This window comes from Schistocerca cancellata, chromosome 1 (assembly GCF_023864275.1).
Source record: "Schistocerca cancellata isolate TAMUIC-IGC-003103 chromosome 1, iqSchCanc2.1, whole genome shotgun sequence".
Lineage (NCBI taxonomy): Eukaryota > Metazoa > Arthropoda > Insecta > Orthoptera > Acrididae > Schistocerca > Schistocerca cancellata.
In genome coordinates this window covers 37,911,215-37,930,331 of record NC_064626.1, presented here as the reverse complement: position 1 = coordinate 37,930,331, position 19,117 = coordinate 37,911,215, and the positions used below count along the sequence as shown (strand labels likewise).

The 19,117-nt window shown below is 41.6% G+C and overlaps 1 protein-coding gene across 1 annotated transcript in view; it reads left to right on the top strand.

Annotated features, from left to right (window-relative positions):
* Positions 1-275: 275 nt before the first annotated feature.
* The window catches only part of LOC126089070 (fibroin heavy chain-like), a 123,244-nt gene continuing 104,402 nt past the window's right edge, over positions 276-19,117 (top strand). Inside the window, exons 1-2 of the mRNA XM_049906883.1 lie at positions 276-332; positions 17,327-17,417. Coding sequence (XP_049762840.1) covers positions 276-332; positions 17,327-17,417 — 148 coding nt within the window. The remainder of the gene's footprint in view (positions 333-17,326; positions 17,418-19,117) is intronic.

Genomic DNA, 19,117 nt, shown 5'->3' with positions numbered 1-19,117 from the left:
TCTCAGAGTGAACGCATACACTCTAATATTTCAACATACATACAACCAACACTTATCACAAGACTTTGTAATTGAATGTGACTTATTCACATGATGGTGAACATGACAAACAATATGAAACATTGCCTGGACCAAGGCCTTGAGGAGCAGATGGAAAGGGATACAACATGTACAGTCCTTATCATCAAGCAATGATTCTTTGTGTATAGCAGGAAATGGTATGATTGGGACACAGAGGCTTTGGGACTACCAAAGTTGACAAACAAGACGACAAGATGAATAATTTTCTCGACATTACAAAATATTTTGTGAAAGGTGATGAAAACCTGCAAGTAAGTTTTGAAAGGAACTGGTAAATATGACAAGAATTACATTAAGGACCCCAATCCAAAATCTGATCAGCTGTTGCATCAATAACCAATGATGCCAAATGTTGCAATATTCTTGCAGATCAAACTGCTGAAATTGCTAGAATAGAGCAACTATCTCTCTGTGTCTATTCCTTGGATCTTGATATTAATGAAGATTTCCTGTAATTTATTCCAGTGGTTGATGTGACTGGCTAAGGACTAGCTAGATGTGTAATTGAAAAATTGGTAATAATTTCCTGAGGACAGGGCTACGACAATACTGCATGCATGTGGAGGAAAGCCTGTGGGGCTCACGCATTCATATATCAGGACTATGCAATAGCGGGATATTCTCATTGTGCAGTTCATCGTTTCAGATTGGTGATCGCCAATACATGAAACATTTCACTTATCAGGAATTCACTAGGAACACTGGACATGGTATGCGATTTCTTTGGGCCACCAAATGGCACACATGTGTGTGTGTGTGTGTGTGTGTGTGTGTGTGTGTGTGTGTGTGTGTGTGTGTGTGTGTGTGTGTGTGTGCGCGTGTGCACCCCACAATTACCACAATTCCTTCTCAGATAGGAAAGCTAACTAATACAGTGAAAATAAACACTTGTTACAGAATATTCTTCTCCTGTATTACTCCTCTACACTGGGAGACTTGCTTGACCTGCACACTGCAACCCAATGTAAAATCTAACAAATTCAAATGTGTGCACTGTTTGTTTCGTTTTAGCATGCAAAAGCATCTAGGGACATATGTGCCCATCTCAAAACTATAGAACATGAAGACAGAGAGGAGTTAATAAATGAATACACATCAGTCCCAATCAATGTAAGAGAAGACAGCTAAAAACAGGGACACGGAGAAAGAATTATAAAATACACCATAGAGAAATGGAGGTAAAGAACTAAAAATTAAATGGCCTTCGCCATATTGCTGCAATTAGTACAAATCCAAGTGGGAACCTAAATAGTTAAAAAATGGGCATTCCATCACAAAGCTGAAGTTTTAACAACTTGGGGACAATGGGATCAATAATCTGGAGCTTATTCCCATGGAGGGAGGGCCTGTGGCGATGCCAAAGTGGCACCACCTCCTGACAGGCTGAAACAGATAGATCATCGGATGGAATGTAAGTGGGCCGGGGTACAAGGACTGCAGCCTTGGCAGCAGTGTCAGCAGCCTCGTTTCCAGACAGACGGACATGGCCAGGAAACCACAAACATCACAGTCCCTCCATCAAGAGTGAGCAAGTGATAGTTTTCCTGTACCTGCTGCATCGAGGGATGGGTGATTCTCAGCACCTTTGAAGCCACTGTGTGCTGTGCAAGTCTGAGCACAGGACACAATTGAAAAGCCAGTGTTGCTGGATGTACTCCACGGCCTGATACAGGGTGAGGAACACTCCTGTAAACATTGACCTGTGTTCTGGAATCCGATAGCGAGAAACATCAGCACCCACGATAGAGGCACACCCAACGCCATGGTCAGTCCGAGAACCACCAGTGCAAGCAAAGGTGCTATCGTGAAATTCTGTGTGAAGTTTGTGAAACTGAATGGAATACAGCCAGAATGGAGTAGGGTCTTTAGGAGCAAAAGCCAAAAACGAGGTAACAGAGAAGAGGGACGTGCCCCATACTGGCAATCAAAGGAGTCATTGAAGAAGGTGGCACAGGATGGGTGGCAATGCATATAAGACAAACTGCATGCATACCTGCTGAGGACAAAGTCAAGGTGGTAAGAAAATGGTGGTTAAACAGCTCCTGCACAGAGACACTCAAATGGGCTAGTGTAAAAGGCGCTGGTGACCAAATGCACGTCACGATGGTGGATAGTGTTGAGATGGCATAAGAGGAATAGGTGTGCAGATGCAAAAACGAAGCACCCATAGCCTAATTTCGAACAGACAAGTGACAGGTGCAAGCAGGAGAGTGTGGTTTGATCTGCACTCCAGCAAGAACCATCGATGACACGTAGGACATTGAAGGACTGCATACAGGGGACTGCCAGGTAAGATGCGTGAGAGGAACAAGAGCGTTTCCTATCGAGCATGGGCCCCGGGACATTTGTAGTTTCAATGAATGGAAGAGAACTGGCGTCAGATGTAAAGATCGTGGGAGAAACCAACTGTGCCACCAAAAATTCATACGAAGGGTTTTGTCAGTGAAAAACGGAAGCCATTAACGATGCTCCCTGACTAAAGACAATCGAAACATCACTGAACACACCACTCAATGAGACAGGCCCATGGAGACCTGCAATACATGGAGAAATCCTCAATTAAAAGGGAAGTGGAGATGCTTGGTGGGAGGCAGACCATTATAAGGTTAATGGCAATTGCAAAGAGGACAATGCTCAGGATGGAACCAAGTGTAGACCTTACGGAGGATACCAGTCCTCCAGTGGGTGTTGCGGGCCTTCTGCAAATCGAGAAACAGGGCTACATTTGGGGATTTCCACAGAAAGCCATTCATGACATGTGTGGACAAAGTGTTGAGATGGTGAACTGAAGAATGACGCACGCAAAATCCACACTGTACAATGGTTAATAGATTGTGAGACTCGATCCATCATACAAGCCGGGCATGAATCATACATTCCATCACTTTGCAAATAGGGCTGATGAGAGAGATGGGGCAGTAGCTATAGGGAAGGTGTTTGTTCTTACCAGACTTAGGTATGGTTATGACAGTGGCTTCACGCCAGTTTCAGGGAAATGCTCCCTGTGCATAGCTGGAGTTGTACATATTAATCAGAAAGTGTTTGCCCTCAAAAGAAATATGCCTCAACATCTGAATATGAACGGAGTCTGGCCCTGGGGTGGAGGATCAGGATGAACGGAGAGCACGATCTATCTCCCTCATAGTAAAGGCAGCATTGTAGCACTCACAATTTGGAGAAGGGAAGGGTATTGTCCAAGCCTCCTCCACTCATTTCCAATTGAGCAGGCAGTGTGATATGAGGCAGAGCTCAAAATTTCCAAAAAATTGTGGCCCAAGGTGTCGGAGATAGCAATAGGTTCGAAGATAACATCGTATGCTACTGTCAGAGTGGATATTGGGGAATAGATATTGGTTCCAAATAGCCATCAGGGGTCAGCCCATGTGACAGAGCAGCAAGTGGAGCTGTTAAAAGAAGAAGTGAATGAAATCCAGCTACCATTTTTCCTATTACGAGGAACAAAACATTGTGCAAGCATTTGTTTGTAATAAATGCAGTTTGCCATCATAGGATCACCATAAGAAATATAGAGAGCACATCTTTGCATGCAAATTGTGTCACGGCATGCATCAGTCCACCAAGGGACAAGGACACTGCACGGTAAGGAGGACATGTAGGTACTGGAACGTTAAGTAGCAGTAACGATGACCTTTTTAAGACATTCCATCTGGTCATCACAATTTTTGAAATCTTGTTCATCAAAGGTCGCCGTGGAGGAGAAAAGCCACCTATCAGCCTTAGCAAGCTGTCATTTGGATGTGCACGCAGGTGGGGTAGGAGTGACCAAATGGATAGCACAAGGGAAATGGTCACTCAAGTAGGTGCCAGAAAGAACAGACCACTTGAGATGATGGGCAAGCTGGGCAGTGCAGTAGGATAGGTCCAAATGGGAATAGGTGTTTGAGGAGTCAGAAAGGAACCTCAGTGCTCCTGTGTTAAGGCAGAAGAGATTAAGTTAATTAAGGTCACCAAAGAGGGCACCTCTCCGACGGGTTCTGGGAGAACCCCAAAGGAGATGTTGTACATTAGTCACCGAGCAGAAGAAATGTCCAGTAAGCTGCAGGAGGTCAGCCTGGGTGACACTGAATGATGGCAGGATATAAATGGTACAAAGGGAAGAGGTCAAGTGAAAAAGGAAGAGGCAAACTGCAACAGCTCTAAGGTGGGTAGTCAGGGAGATGGGTTAACTATGAACGTCATCCCATATGAGCAGCATCACTCCTCCATGAGATGAAATGCTGTTTTCGGAGGTGGGGGGTCAAAACAGACTCAGAAGAAATGCAAAAACTCAAAGCACTCATGTGAATGCAATTTCGTTTCCTGAAGAGGAGCTCATGTGGAGGCTGCAGTTCTATAAGCAACTGTAAATCCTCTTTGTTGGATGAAAGGCCGTGAATGTTCCATCAGAGAAGAGTCAGGATGAGGAAAAAATGAAGAGGTGTCACTTCGGCAGCTCTCGAGGGCCAGCTGACGAAGACTGGCTGCTACAGGGCACAGAGGCAGGAGGATCCTGCTCCACATAAGTATTGGCTTTCTTATGCTGTCGGCCTGCCAATTCCAATGTAGAAAAATGGTTGGTATTCCACACCAGCAACACAGAGGCTGGTTAGGCAAAGGTATCACCTGGTGACACCGCTGAGGAGGCTATTCGAGTCAGCAGAGAAGCAGACTGTTTGCCTTCGTTGGACTTCTTCAAGCCTTTGCAGTTAGCAGAGAAAGACTCAGGTGTTGGTTGGCTGGAGGGACATAGGAAGTCTTCACAGGAGTATTCGTTCTGCCCTTTCCAACTTACCGGTTGTATAGCTGGTAATTTCACTTTGTGACACGCGAGTTTGATGGTTTGCTGCGCAGCTGGATGGAAGGACGGCATTGCTACCATAACACTAGTCGGTTTCACAACCTCATAGCTGAAATTGAGGTGGCATGTCTGCATGGCTATGTCCTTCATGGAGCGAGATGTAGCAAGAACAGTACTCTACGTGCCAGATGGTAGAATGCAATGTTTGCAACTAGCCAATGACTTATGAGAATGCATTAACAAACCACTGGGAATTCAGGTCGACATGGGTGCAGAAGCATTATTAATCGATCAGTCAAACAGAGAGGGAGAATTCAAATCCAAGTAGGTCTGAGAATTGACCGAGGCAAAGTTATGGAACTAAACGGCAAGGTCATCAGTTCCATAATTCAAAAGTTACTTGCATAAGACAGAGGGGACATTCCACCAATATATGGGATACTGGCATTCTGGCTCCATGAGCACATTGTGGGGTGGCTGATTATGCAATAGAAAACAGTGGATGAGCCCAATACGACCAATGTGCAGGTATCATAAGACAGTGGACTCCTTCCAAGATGAGTTGAAGGAAGAGTACGAAACTGCAGTAATCTCCTTGTTTGTGTGTAGTTTACTACGGAGAGCATCGAGCACCATATGTCATTTCACTTTTGGGAAAAGATGTTTGATGTTTACCTAGATTAGATTAGCATAGCTGCACCTAAAATCATGAAAGCAAATGGTGCTGAGTATCTGTGTCACCAGCCAAATGGTTAGCCTGTTCATTCCTGGGGATGCCCACATGATTTGGGGCCCAGCGAAAGACAACAGAGCAGGAGCACAGGAAAGGGCACAGAGGTGGTCATAGATGGCAGAGACCAAAGGGGAACGAGGGCAGCATCAGTTAATGGGTTGCAAGCTGCATATTGAGCCAGATATATTAAAACACTATGGAGGGAGGCCTGAAAAACAAAATGGAGGGCCCTGAAAATGGCAAGCAACTCTGATGTGAACACACTACGTAATACCAGCAGTAAATGGTGATCTGTGCAATAGGAGACAAAAGCATACCCCCCCCCCCCCCCCCACAAATTTACCATTTTAGAACTATCATTGTTGAAGATGATAGCATCCGGGAACTCTTCAAGGACAGAATGTACAAGATGCCAGAATATCATAGGGCAGACAGAGATCCTAGGACCGTCGAATAGGTCAGTCTGCATCTGTGGTCAAGGCTCCATCAACAGCCGGTGTGGCCAAGCAGTTCTAGGCACTTCAGTCTGGAACCGCGTGACCGCTACAGTCACAGGTTCGAATCCTGCCTCAGGCATGGATGTGTGTGATGTCCTTAGGTTAATTAAGTTTAAGTATTTCTAAGTTGTAGTGGACTGATGACCTCAGATGTTAAGTCTCATATTGCTCAGAGCCATTTGAACCATTCGAGGGTCCATCAAATTGGGCTGGGCGGGAAGGGGGAGGAGGAAATACACAAGGCCATTTCCAGTGAGTAGAGATGAAAATCCGGACAGAAGGAAGTGAGATGCACTCCAACCAGCAATCCCACCCAATGGTGGGTAGCAGGAGGGAGACATACCTCATTTGCAAAGAAGATGGGGTACAAGGGATCGTCAGGGTATCACCAAATGGCTGTTGCATAAGAAACCAGGAGTTGGCTCGGTCATACATATAGAGAGGGAATCCCTGCTTCTGCAGGGTGATTGTTGACAAGACTAGCACAAAACACACATAAAGTCAGGTGAACCCCATAACAATTAAGAGGGTCAAGTAGTTTCAGAGTGGAAGGAGCCACTGAGTCATAAACCTGACAGCCATAATCTAGTGAGGACAAAACCTGAGCATAGCAAAGATGGAGAAGAGAAGCTTGATCTGCATCCCAAGAGGTGTGGCCAGGGGCAGATAGCATTAAGCTTCCACATGCAGGGTGTCTTCAGGTGGAGAATATGGGGCATCCATGCCAGCTTTTTATCAAAAGTAAGACCAAAGAAACAGGACTGTGCTATAGCATTGAGGCTTTGGTTGCCTAAATAAAGTCTTGGATCAATTGGTGCTGAGGGTAAGCAGCAAAAATTTGTGACGAGCATTTTATAGGGAGAAAATTGGAAACTGTGAGGGAGAGCCCATGAAGAGGCCAGGTGGATGGCAGATTGTGAAGGGAGGGCATCCACAAGCCAAATACAGTTGAAGACCCTGAGTAGATGATGCCTATGGGTAATACCCAAGTGTTGGATAATCTGGTTGTGGTTAGAATCTGGGCATGGTGCCATGTTGTGAAGAGGTAAAAGCTTGCTGGAATTGCCATTCAGTGAAAGGTTCATTATAGGATTCTGCTCAGTGGGGGATGAACAGAAGTGGGTTTCTTCAACTCAGTGTTTCTGGCAGAGGAAGGTAGCAAGATAGGAAGAGGACGCTGAAGCTGTTGCAAAGTGTGTTCCGATGTGTTCTGCAAGGACCAATGGATCAGTATATGCAGCACCCCATAGGATATGGCCAGGAAGGTTGAACAACACCCAGAAGGGTGGGTGTGGCAACTGCAAGGGAAGAGGAAATGAGAAGTGGATGGGTATAGAGTAAAGATACAGTTGGAAGGGGGAAAGGACACAACAGATGAAAGAAGAAATTGACAGTAGGTTGGGTTAGGTAATATTTTTGGTGAAAATCAATGTAAGATAGACAATCCAATGGATTTTAACTCTATCTCCTTTTCTTTTTTATAAACTGAGCGATCTGGTGAGAGTGGAGAGTGACAGTCATGACAGTTTGCCCACTTAGGTAGTGGAATACAGGGGCTTCCCACATGGCATGTGTGGCCACAGTCTTCACACACAGGGTCCGCCATACACCAGGAACACTTCAGACCAAAACATAAGTGCCACAAGCACCTTACAGGTGGAGGAATGCACGGCTTCATGTCACATTGGTAACACACAATCTTTACCATCTATGAAGGCATACCCCCTCAAAAGCCAGAATAAAGGGGCTACAATTGTAGTGGTTTAGTGGTTGTATTTATGACCCTCCTGGGAATGTTGAACAAAATAAATGTGTGGTCACTCCAGATTAGACTGGAGTTCATCATCATTTTGTAGGATGAGGTCTATGAAACATCACTCCCTGGACCATATTCAGAGACTGGTGAAGGGTAATAGACACGTGGATGTCACCAGGGTGATCACAATCGTGGAGGGCTGTAGACTGGACAGCAGGAGAAGTTTTGATGAACAGCATGCCCAACTGCATCTTACTGACAGAATCCACCTCTATGTTGCCCTCGATATTCTCCACAAAAACAATGGCTTTGTGGAGGTGAATGCGTCCCTATCCCTTCTAGTACAATCAGTTAGAGGGGACAGGGTTTCATTCCAAGATGGCAAGCCTGGCCCTCTTCCCAGGGTGTAGCCAAGGAAGGGAAGGCTGCAGGGTGATACGAACCAGCATTCAATGATACACTACCACTCAAAGAGATGGCCATTAGAGAATATCCATATGCCAACCATCTTCCTCAGTACCACCCACTCCTATCAGGGGTTTTGCCCATGGGCATTAGCCAGCCACAGCAACAGCTCTGTGGCACAGCGGTCATTGCTGAGACTTCCACTGCTCCAGGACGACAAGCAACCACTCCTTGGTACACACATGGAGGGGACAGCTCACATATAAATAGTGTGTTTCCTGTGTTGTCAGGAGGGGCTCAGCCAGATGGGTACATAACAGCCCCAACATTTGGACAGCCTGAACATGCTTGTTATTTTACATGATGGAGGGGGTTATGGCATGGAAGGAAGAGGGGGGAGGGGGAATCCATGCCATAGATGGTAGGGAGTGAGTTCTTCCCCAAATGGTACACATTAAAGATAGAAAATTTAGAGGTGGAGTCCAAATCCTAAGGGGGGAACCAAAAGGATGAAAGGTAACAAGCGAGAGGTACAAAATCTCAAGCAGCACAGAGAATGTGGTGGATAGCCAGGTGAAGGCAGTGGGGAAAAAGCCAGGATCTGGGGGGAGAGGCTAAGTGAAGGAAATGCAGCCCAGGAAGGAAGAATGAAGAATGGGCTGCAATACCTCGGAGCCTCACATGTGCCACGCATAGCTCTCGGAAGAACTATGGGCTCCTGGAAAGGGAAAGGGAGGGGGGGCCTCCCTCTCTGACCCCACTTCCACAAAGGCTAGTGAGCTATAACAAACAATACATTCCCAGTCATGGACTATTTTCTGCACCTGTGACTTACAAGGCTGTGGTTTGTTCATTGACATCCCTATTTGTGGGCAATGTTTACGCTGAAAATCTGTTTGTTTTGACACTTTCAAACTGTATTGCTTCTCCACCAATGATGTACTGCATTTAGTTCCAGATCAAATTTCATTCCAATAGTCAGATGCTCTGTGCCAAATTTTCTGATCTGTTTTCTCCAGAGCTGGATTGTGGAACAGAATTTCAAGCTCATATTACGTTAATATAATTTGCCCATCCCCATTTTTTATGGGTCCCCCTGGTACTGGTAACTATATGGAGTTAAGAAAAAGCAGAATTAGATCATCTTCAATCCATCAATGGTATTTGTTCTCCTCCTCCTCCTCCTTCATGTGAATGATAAGCACCACTAGCAATGGTAGAAAAACATGCTGGTAAATTACACCTCTGCAATGACTCTAAAAAAATCTATTAATGCACAGTCAATCATTGACACCTACCCTCGGCTGTACCCTGGGCAAGCTGTTAGCAAAATTAGTGGGGGTCTTATTTTTCAAAAACAGAGATACATCTATCAGCTGCTACTTGACAAGTAACCTGAACACCTTCTAGTTACCTATAATCCATTTAGCCCTTATCTATACCAGTCTGTGCCTTTTGGCATAGCAACCTCACCAGCTAGTTTCCAATGCATTTTACAGCCACTTATTGCATCAGTTCCAAACTGTCTCAACTATTTAGACAGCATAGTAGTATCTGGTGCCTCTTCAGAGGAACATTCGCAGGAATTTCATGCTTTATTTTCTGTTTTACAGTCTGGAAGATAAAAGTGCAATTTGGACAAGACACAGGTTTTTCCAACCATCCATTATTTATTTGGATTTTTAAATGTCATGAGCTGGAATTCATCCATGGCACCAGCATATGGATGCTATTGCCACACTGCCACACCCCACATCTCTTACGGAATTACAGGAATTTTTATTCAAAATTGTGCACTACCCAAAATCAGTACAAGATGCTGCTACTGTGGCACAATTATTCCATGCATTATTATGTAAAGATGTTCCTTTCCATTAGTGCCCAGCTTGTGACCACACATTAAAATTTAAGCTGCAGTTGCCTACTTGTTTGGTCACTTTCTTGCAGAACCAGCCACTTCTGTTTGTGACGGACACATCTCAGTTTTTAATTGGCACCATTCTCACTCAGAAGTATGCAAACAGATCCAAACACCCTTTGCATATGCCTCTATCTCTTTAAATTCAGCACAATAAGCATGACAGTTTTATTCTCAGACAGAGAAAGAGGCTTCAGAAATTGTGTATGCCCTAAATTATTTCATATTTTTCTATACGGTTCTTAGTTTCACCTGATTACAGACCACAAAATACTGGTATCTCTTTTTAACCCTTTGGTATTCTTGGCAGAAGAAGCCACACATAACTTTCAGCATTGGGCTCTTTTCCTATCAAAATTCAAATAGAGATACATTACCAACCTATGGCGAAACATGCAAATGTTACTCTGTTTTCATTTAGTCATGGAAGAACAAAATGTTGTTGATGGTTTCCCTATTATTAGCACTAAATTTGCAGCTGTGGTAGCTATCAATCCCGTGTTAAGCAAAGTTGTTTCTTTTGTGCAACATGGCGGCCAAGCAAGCCTCTGGGCCATGCTTCCGATACTTTGAGAAATTATTTTGCATTACAAATTTATCTTTCTGTTTGGGATGGAGTGGTGATGTTAGCTACAGAGAACGCTGCTCCCAGGTTGTAGAGCCCTCCATCCTTCGCTGTGACGTTGTGCGTTTATTGCATGGTTACCACTAGGGTGTGTCATGTACAAAAGCATTAGCATGTAGACATATTTCCTTGCCAGACATTGATGGGCAAATGGTGAAGATTGTAATGGCCCAACAACAGTGTGACACCCATCAGGAGGCTCTGCGCACTTCCTTGTCACCGTTGACAGATCCATAGCAGCCATGGGAACAAATTTGTGAACATTTTGCAGGTCCTTTTCTAACTTTCTGTGCTTCCATATGTGGTGCATTGTCCAGCTACTTCTCCACCGCAATAACTTCAGCTTTATCAAATATTTTTGCAACAGAAGGTCTTCCATACATTAGTTACAGACAATGTCCTCCAGTTCATATCTCAAACTTTACGGTGACCAGAAAAGAAACTGACATAAGAACAGTGCTCACTTCATTGAACGGAAGAGGTGAGCTGTAACTACCAATTTTGTGTGTGCATTGTTTTGTAGTTTGCATGTGAAATTTGTGTTTGATTCAGCCATTAGAGACCACCTGGCCTGCTAATATGACACCAGTTGCATATGCAGCCTGGCGGCTGTGCCCCCTATAGGAACTAGTGAATACACAGGCCGGAGCATCGGTCTCCACTGGCCACTTGTGCATTGCTAATTTTACTGTACTTTGTCTTCCTAGTGTGTGAACTGTTTGAGCACTAAATTAGTGTTTTCCACTAACAACGACTATGTCTCATCACTTGTCATAATGTTTTTGAGAAAAGAAATGTCCTCATTTTGCATTTCAATCAACTCGCAAAAGCGTCCAAGCATCATTGTTTTTTTTTTGGGGGAGAAAAGGTTTGTGGGACAATTTTTGCACAAACCTTTCTCTTCTTCAAAAGATTCTGGTGAACATATTACACACATGATTTAGGGATGTTGGTCAAATATGATTTGTGATGAGAACAACGCTGGCATGATGTGACCACTCATCCACTGTTTAACACTCTCTACTCACAAGTGACTGGTCAGATGTACATCTATTGTTCAGTGTTGTTAGTTCAAGCTGCCAGCATAATACTCCACTGTTGGTACTGATTCACTGGCAATAAAATAAGTCTCTGTGCTTTTTGGATTAATGGTGTATTTCACTATTTCAAGTGCAAGTGCAAATACGGATCATTTTTATGGATGCACAAGCTAAAAATATTGTGACCAAATTGAAGATGAATATAAATAATTCCATTCAAGATTTTTTTTGCATTAAAATAACCACTGTATTATTCACTTATGTTAGATGATAGATTGAAGCAGATTCAATGACCAAAGAATATTACAGTTGTCTTGAGAATGGTGGTGTGGCTCCAAAAGGCAGTGTACTGAAGTGGAATAATACAGTAGTTTTGCTCAAGACAGTTAATTACTAATGAAAACATTCAACACAGTCATGCAAAGCCCTGGATGAGAAATTTGTCAAATATGAAAATAAATAAAAACCAAACTGTTCCTCTTACAAATATTACTATATCAAACACATTATTGTAAAAAGTATTTTATCAATAATCTGGTTTCTTCCTATATAATAGTCATAACATTTTAGATATATGGCAAACCCAATATCCCCGTTATGACATGTAAGAAAAACACAAATCTTTTAACACAAGTTATGTGGAAGTGTTAACATGTAATGACAGCTGAATCTAATCTCATTTCATTTCATTTATTTGGAAACAATTTGTCACACACAGTACATTGTCACAGGGCGTAAATATAGAAATATAAAAACAAAATTTGTCTTGCAGGATATTTTGTCTGTTGTATTCAAACCTAAAAAAAGGCAGAGCCACCTGTCACCAATCTTTAACATGCCAGTTACTACCTACTAGAAACCCACACTCAGGACTCACCTCCAGCTGTTGCACTTTTTCGCCAATGCTGGCAGGGTCACACAAACAGTAGTGTTCGGTAGATTCCTGGTCCAGGAGGCACTGCAACAGCTGCATAACCACCTTGACTCTGGCCAAATGTGTTGGTGTCCAGTTCTACCAGAGACTGCTTGTGTAAGAGGTCTTTGACACCCATAAAATCTTTCTGCAGTCATCTGACAGCAGGAGTAGCTGTAAAATAAGTGTTACAGTTAAAATATCTTAGTACTGAAGTCACTCTCATAATATAAGGAAAGGATGCGAGAGAGGGTATAGTTTTCTACAATTAGCCACAGCTGATTTTTAAAAAAGTGTTGGCATAATTCAAACACTTAAAACATTTGTTGGGTCCTTTTTTAAATTGTTACATTGCAAGTGGCTTCTTTTTAAATAAGAAAAAATAAAGATGATGATTACTAGAAACAGAAAATAGAGCAGGTTTACTTATAAAGGTTTTACTTCTTTGGTCAATGCCACATCCCCCACCCTTCATAGAGCAGAATGGCTTTTATTCATCACACCCCATTTCCTCCCATTTCACTCGCAAGTTCGATGTGTGAATAATGAGTGCTTATGTGCCTGTGTGATTGTCATCATTTCTAAATTAATTCTCCCATCCCACATATATAATATATACATAATATTATTGAAAAATATTTGTAAATACTTCCCAGATAACAGGATCACAGCTTTCATATAATGACTGTTGTAAGAGAAATTTAGCGCATTGATTTTTCAATTACTAACCCATCATTAAGAAACTGGATAAGAAATCTGTAACGTCCAATCTCAATGAGGAACTTTAATCTCTCAGCACAGGACAGGAATGTGTAGACAAACTATTGCCCAAGTTTAACAGAATAGCCGATGACATGCTGAATAGATATGTACCCTCTACAAAAGTTCATAAGGAGAGGGAATTCCATCGTATATAATCACTGTAAAGAAACTTCTACAGAAACAGAGATTAATGCAAAATAAGTGTAAAACAAAGCATAGGGCTATAGGCAGAGTGCTGCCTGATGAAATGCATTTAAGAGCCGAATGCATGATGATTCCATTGACTATCATAACAGAATACTGTCAAATGATATCTCATAAAACCCAAAGGAATTCGGGTTGTATGAAAAGGTTGTTAGTAGCACCAAAGTTAGTGTCCAGTCCCTAGAGATTCAAACAGGAACTGAAATTGAGGGTAGCAAGCAGAAGCTGAAATGATTAGCACTTTTCAAACATGAATTTAAAAAGGAAAAACTCACGAGAATTGCCCCAGTGTAATTCTCGCGCATACAAAAAGATGAATGGAACAAGTATTAGGTATAAGTGGTATTGAACAACAGCTAAAATTGTTGAAACTAAACAAAGCTGCAGGGCTTGATGGAATCCCTGCCACATTCTGTACTGAACTTGTGGCTTAGTTAGTCCTCTTAAACCTGCAATCTATTATACATCCTGTGAAGAGAAACCGATGCCCAGTTCTTGGAAATAGGCAGAGGTCACACCTGGCTATAAGAAGGGTAGTAGAAGTGAGCCACAAAACTACCTTCCAATATCCTGGACATCGATTTGTTGTAAAATCTTGGCACACATTTTGTGTTCAAAGATTATGAGGTATCTTGAATAGAATGACCTACTCAATACTAACCAGCATTGGCTCCAAAAACAGTGATTGTGTGACACCCAACTGGCACTTTTCTCAGATGAAATAGTGAACGTTTTGGTTCAAGGCAGTGAGATAGCTGTATTTTTTTATTTCTGAAAAGCATTTGAATCAGTACCACACCTATACTTCTTGCTGAAAGTTCAATCACATGGCATATAAAGTGAAATTTGTGACTGGATTGAGGATGTTTTGTTTGAGAGAATACAGCATGTGTTTTCAGATGCAGTCATTGTCAAATGTAAAAGTAACTTCAGGTACCTCCCAAGGAAATTTTCTGGGACCCTTGCTGTTCATGTTTTATACTAATGACCTTGGAGACAATACTAATAGTTACCTCAGAATTTTTGTAGATGATGTAGTTATCTGTAATGAAATATTGTTTGAAAGAAGCAACATAAATATTCGTTCAAAACTTGATAAGTTTTCAAAGTGGGGCAAATATTGGAAACTTTGTTTGGATATGCAGAAATGTAAAATTGTGCACTTCACATATGAAAAAAAATGTCACATCCTCGGACTATGACATGAATGAGTAAGAGCTGGAATCAACCAATGCATACCAATACCTGGATGAAACAGTTTGGTACATCAAATGGGATGATCATATATGCTCAGTCAAGAGTAAACCAGGTGGTAGACTTCAGCTGATTGGTAGAACACTATGGAAGTGCAATCAAGCTACAAAGAAAATTGCTTACAAATCACTTTTGTGACCACAAACCATTTCTTCACATTGCAACTACATTTCCAAATGTAGACCAAATAAGATATCCAAAGCAACACTAACAACTGTCAGTGCAAGGAAATATAATCATTGCCATAATTATCCCAATTTTAAAACATAACAGAAAAATGCTATGTATCTGTACAATAATTTCTCTACAATTTTTGTATTTATACAGAATAGGTATAACTACATTTAAATGTTTATTAGTGCATGTAAAACCCAAGACATATTTGCATAACTGCATTTATAGTTCTAAATGACCTCTATTAAACTACAATTCAAAGATTGATCAATTGAATTGACTAACTTCATTAATGTCATATAAATGGCAGTTCTTATTATGTCTTCACTTATCTCCTTTATTATAAAAACTAAATACAACTAATAAAACAAAACATAATTCCAAGAACTAAAGTTATTAAAACAAAACAGTTAAAATGACTAGTAAATGTGGCATTACCAGCATTCTGTAAAGTGTCCATTTTTGTGTGCAAAGGAAAGGGAAATGCATTGTCAGTTGGTTAGAGAGGGACATGAGTGGTGGAAGCTAGTAGCTTCTTATGCTTTGATGCTTGGCTATGCTGCACAACAAACTGTGTTTTTATAAACTGTGGTTGATATACAGCAGTAATGAAGGGATGACATGTCTTTTGGATATAAGAAAATGAAAAACATCTTGTGTCCAGTTTAATAACTGAACATCCCACTGCCCAACTTTTGAAAACAGCTGAAGAAACCAAAAGCAGAATGAGGCACCAACCAAATAAGTAGGAAAATCTGAATTCTTTAAATTTCATGTATTGCTCTCATCACATAACTACAAGCACTGACACCTAAAAATATGTACTATCATCATTGTCAGAAGAGCTAGCCAGCAGTCTAATACTTTTAATATACAAGAGGGGTTGAGACTAGGAAACAGAATCAGTTTTCATCCTCATGACCAGTTTCTTGAGGCTCTCATCACATTAGAAACTGAAATCCTACTCAAGATAGAATCATTGCATAATTCATTGCTTCTCAAAATTAGGGAACTTCCCTGCATCTTATTTCAGATTTTTGTTTTCCCTTTTGTTGATTCTCTTACTTTTCTAGTGTGAAATATGAAACAGATTGTATTGGCACAAGCTTAAGGGATAGATGGGAATGTATGGTTCCTCAATTTTTTCTGGAGAAAGTCAATCCCTTCAGTCACTAGCAGTGCCACTTTTTTACATACATGTGGTATTTTGAGCCATCAATACCTATTACAATACAACTTCCATGGTTATAGTTTGGATCAAAATGAAAGTATTAGACAATTTCAAGACATGACATGGACCCATAACATACAACATGACACCAAATGTTTGGTCACTTTAGTAAGAGGTACCTTTCTGCAGTTTCTACATCGACTGTGATAGCACCTGCCCATACACAGTACGGTTTGGAACTGACCATTAAGTGTTTTTTTAGACAGAGCTGTAAGCATATCAATATGAAGCCCAGAACTTGAGATTAATGCATCACCTTAGAAATTATAATGACTTTAAACAAACTGCAGTAATTAAAACAGTTCACAAACTTCTAAGTGCAAGAAGCTACTGACTGCTGTACAGCTACAATTTTGGATATCTTGTGCTATGAAATTATGTTCTGGCACATGAATGTGCATACTTTAATAAAAACTGTTGATAATTAAATAGATAATAACAAAGTACCTGTTTACTTAACAGCAGTAACACAAGCAGTGAAAAGAAAAAAAAATCTCGCTAGTTTTCAGGACCATGGGCTCCTTCAACTGTTAGGTGGCATAAAAAGGTTGGAGCAAATGAGAATTAGCAAAGCAACAAAAGACTTGGTGTAAGGATGGAGTCTAGAACATAGAGACAATGAAGAACAGAATTTCTGGAAAATGGGAAGCAACAACAGTTAGCAATCCTTACCACTCTTACATTGAATGAAAGAAAATCATGTTCTTAAAGTTAACAACTTCACATCTTGCACTGCTGGTGGCCGGTTACACAGAAAAATGTTTCTGTTGCTGCTGAATTGAAGTTTCAGTTCCCTAGATATCACTGCTAAGGATATTCAACCCTTTCCATGTATTAAGCACACAGCAGCAAAAGAACTGCAACTCCTTTCCATCCACAGGACACAAATTGCTGTATTTTCTATGCTCTATTATTCACCTAGAATTCTTCCGTAGAGTCCAGTATATCCAGCACCACTTGGAAGTTTTACTGCAACTAGAGAGAAAGCTCCAACTGAAGATAGCAAGCTGCAAGAACCTCCAGCAGGTAATTTCACAGGCGAAGGACATTGTCTTTCCTGTTAACAAGTTCAAGCTCTCACTTAGTAACTATTTTAGCAACTGTGCAATCCACGAATATTATTTCTGCAATCAAAAAATTACTGCAAAATCCATAACACAATTTAAAAAATGAATAAATACAGGAAATCTGTCTTTTTAGTATCACCACACAGACATTATTTCTTAATTAACATTAAGTCTGATAACAACAGAAACAGAAGCAAAGCAGTGTTAATAATATTTTATCAAATGAAAATTGTGACAAATAAACCAGAAAGTCCTGAACATATTGTATCAAAACACTGTTTAATAATTGAAGTTCATACCAAATATACTGACAATACCATAAACTTAGACCATTCATGCAGACAGACAGCTTGTTGGTTGGCATGCCCATGTAGAATGCACCACAGTGGTTGCAGCTTAGCTTGTAAATCACATGACTTGTTTCACAGGTAGCCCTGCCTTTGATGGGATAGGTGACGTTAGTGAGTGGACTGGAGTAGGTGGTGGTAGGAGGATGTATGGGACAGATCTTGCATCTAGTTCTATTACAGGAGTATGAGCCATGAGGTAAGGGATTGGGAGCAGGGATTGTGTAAGGATGGACAAGTATATTGTGTAGGTTCGGTGGACAGCGGAATACCACAGTAGGAGGGGTGGGAAGGATGGTGGATAGGACAGTGAAGTAAGCCCTCCGTCTAAACTGCAACTCTTCACTGCCCACCACTACCACCATACTATCCCTCCCCCTCCCCACCCCAGCCTCCTCCTTACACCCACCCAGTCGGTACTCCCACCATGCACTGGTGCTACTGCTCGCAGTGTGGTTTCAGCTCTTTGAGACTGCAGACATGTGCGCAAGTTGCGCTTTCGTGTGTGTGTGTGTGTGTGTGTGTGTGTGTGTGTGTGTGTGTGTCTACTGCTGACAAAGGCCTTAATGGCTGAAAGCTAAGATTATGTGAATATTTTTATTGTGCCTATCGCGACTCAGCATCTCCAGTATATGGTGAGTAGCAATTTTCCTTCTCCGCATTGTTACATTGCATCCTGGATATTCCATTGTTTGAAGGTGCGACTTTTTTCACACTGAACTACAATACTTAGGGTGTGCACCGCCTCCAGCCTCATTTGTTGCAATCTGTGACCTGTCTGTTCCTCGCAATGTGTCTGAACTTCAGTCAGTACTAGACAAGGTGACATACTACATTCAGTTCATACCAAGTGCCACACAAATCGTGGCTTCGTTGCATTGTTGGCGTTGCAAAAATTTATCTTTTTTTGGGCTAAGACCTGTCAAGACAGATTTTGGAAACTCAAAAATGCCTTGCTTAGTGACAGATGTTTAGTGCATTTTGACCCAGCAAAACCAGTAGTTTTGCGAGTTGATGCTTGTTCCTAAGGAATCAGCGCTGTGATTTCACACAAATTGGTTAACAAGACAGACCCATTGCTTTTTCCTAAAAGCTGCTCATTCAAACTCAGTGCAGGTATTCTCATATAGAAAAAGATGCTCTCACTATTGTTTATGGTGTGACCAAATTCCTTACCTACTACAGCTAGAAAAGCACAGACAGAGAAAAGATGAACAAGTCTTACAGATCACATGAGGATTGGGGGAAACGACAGTAACAGAGAAAGAGCGGGTAGGGCCAGGACTGCTCCGGATTGCCAAGCCAAGATAGC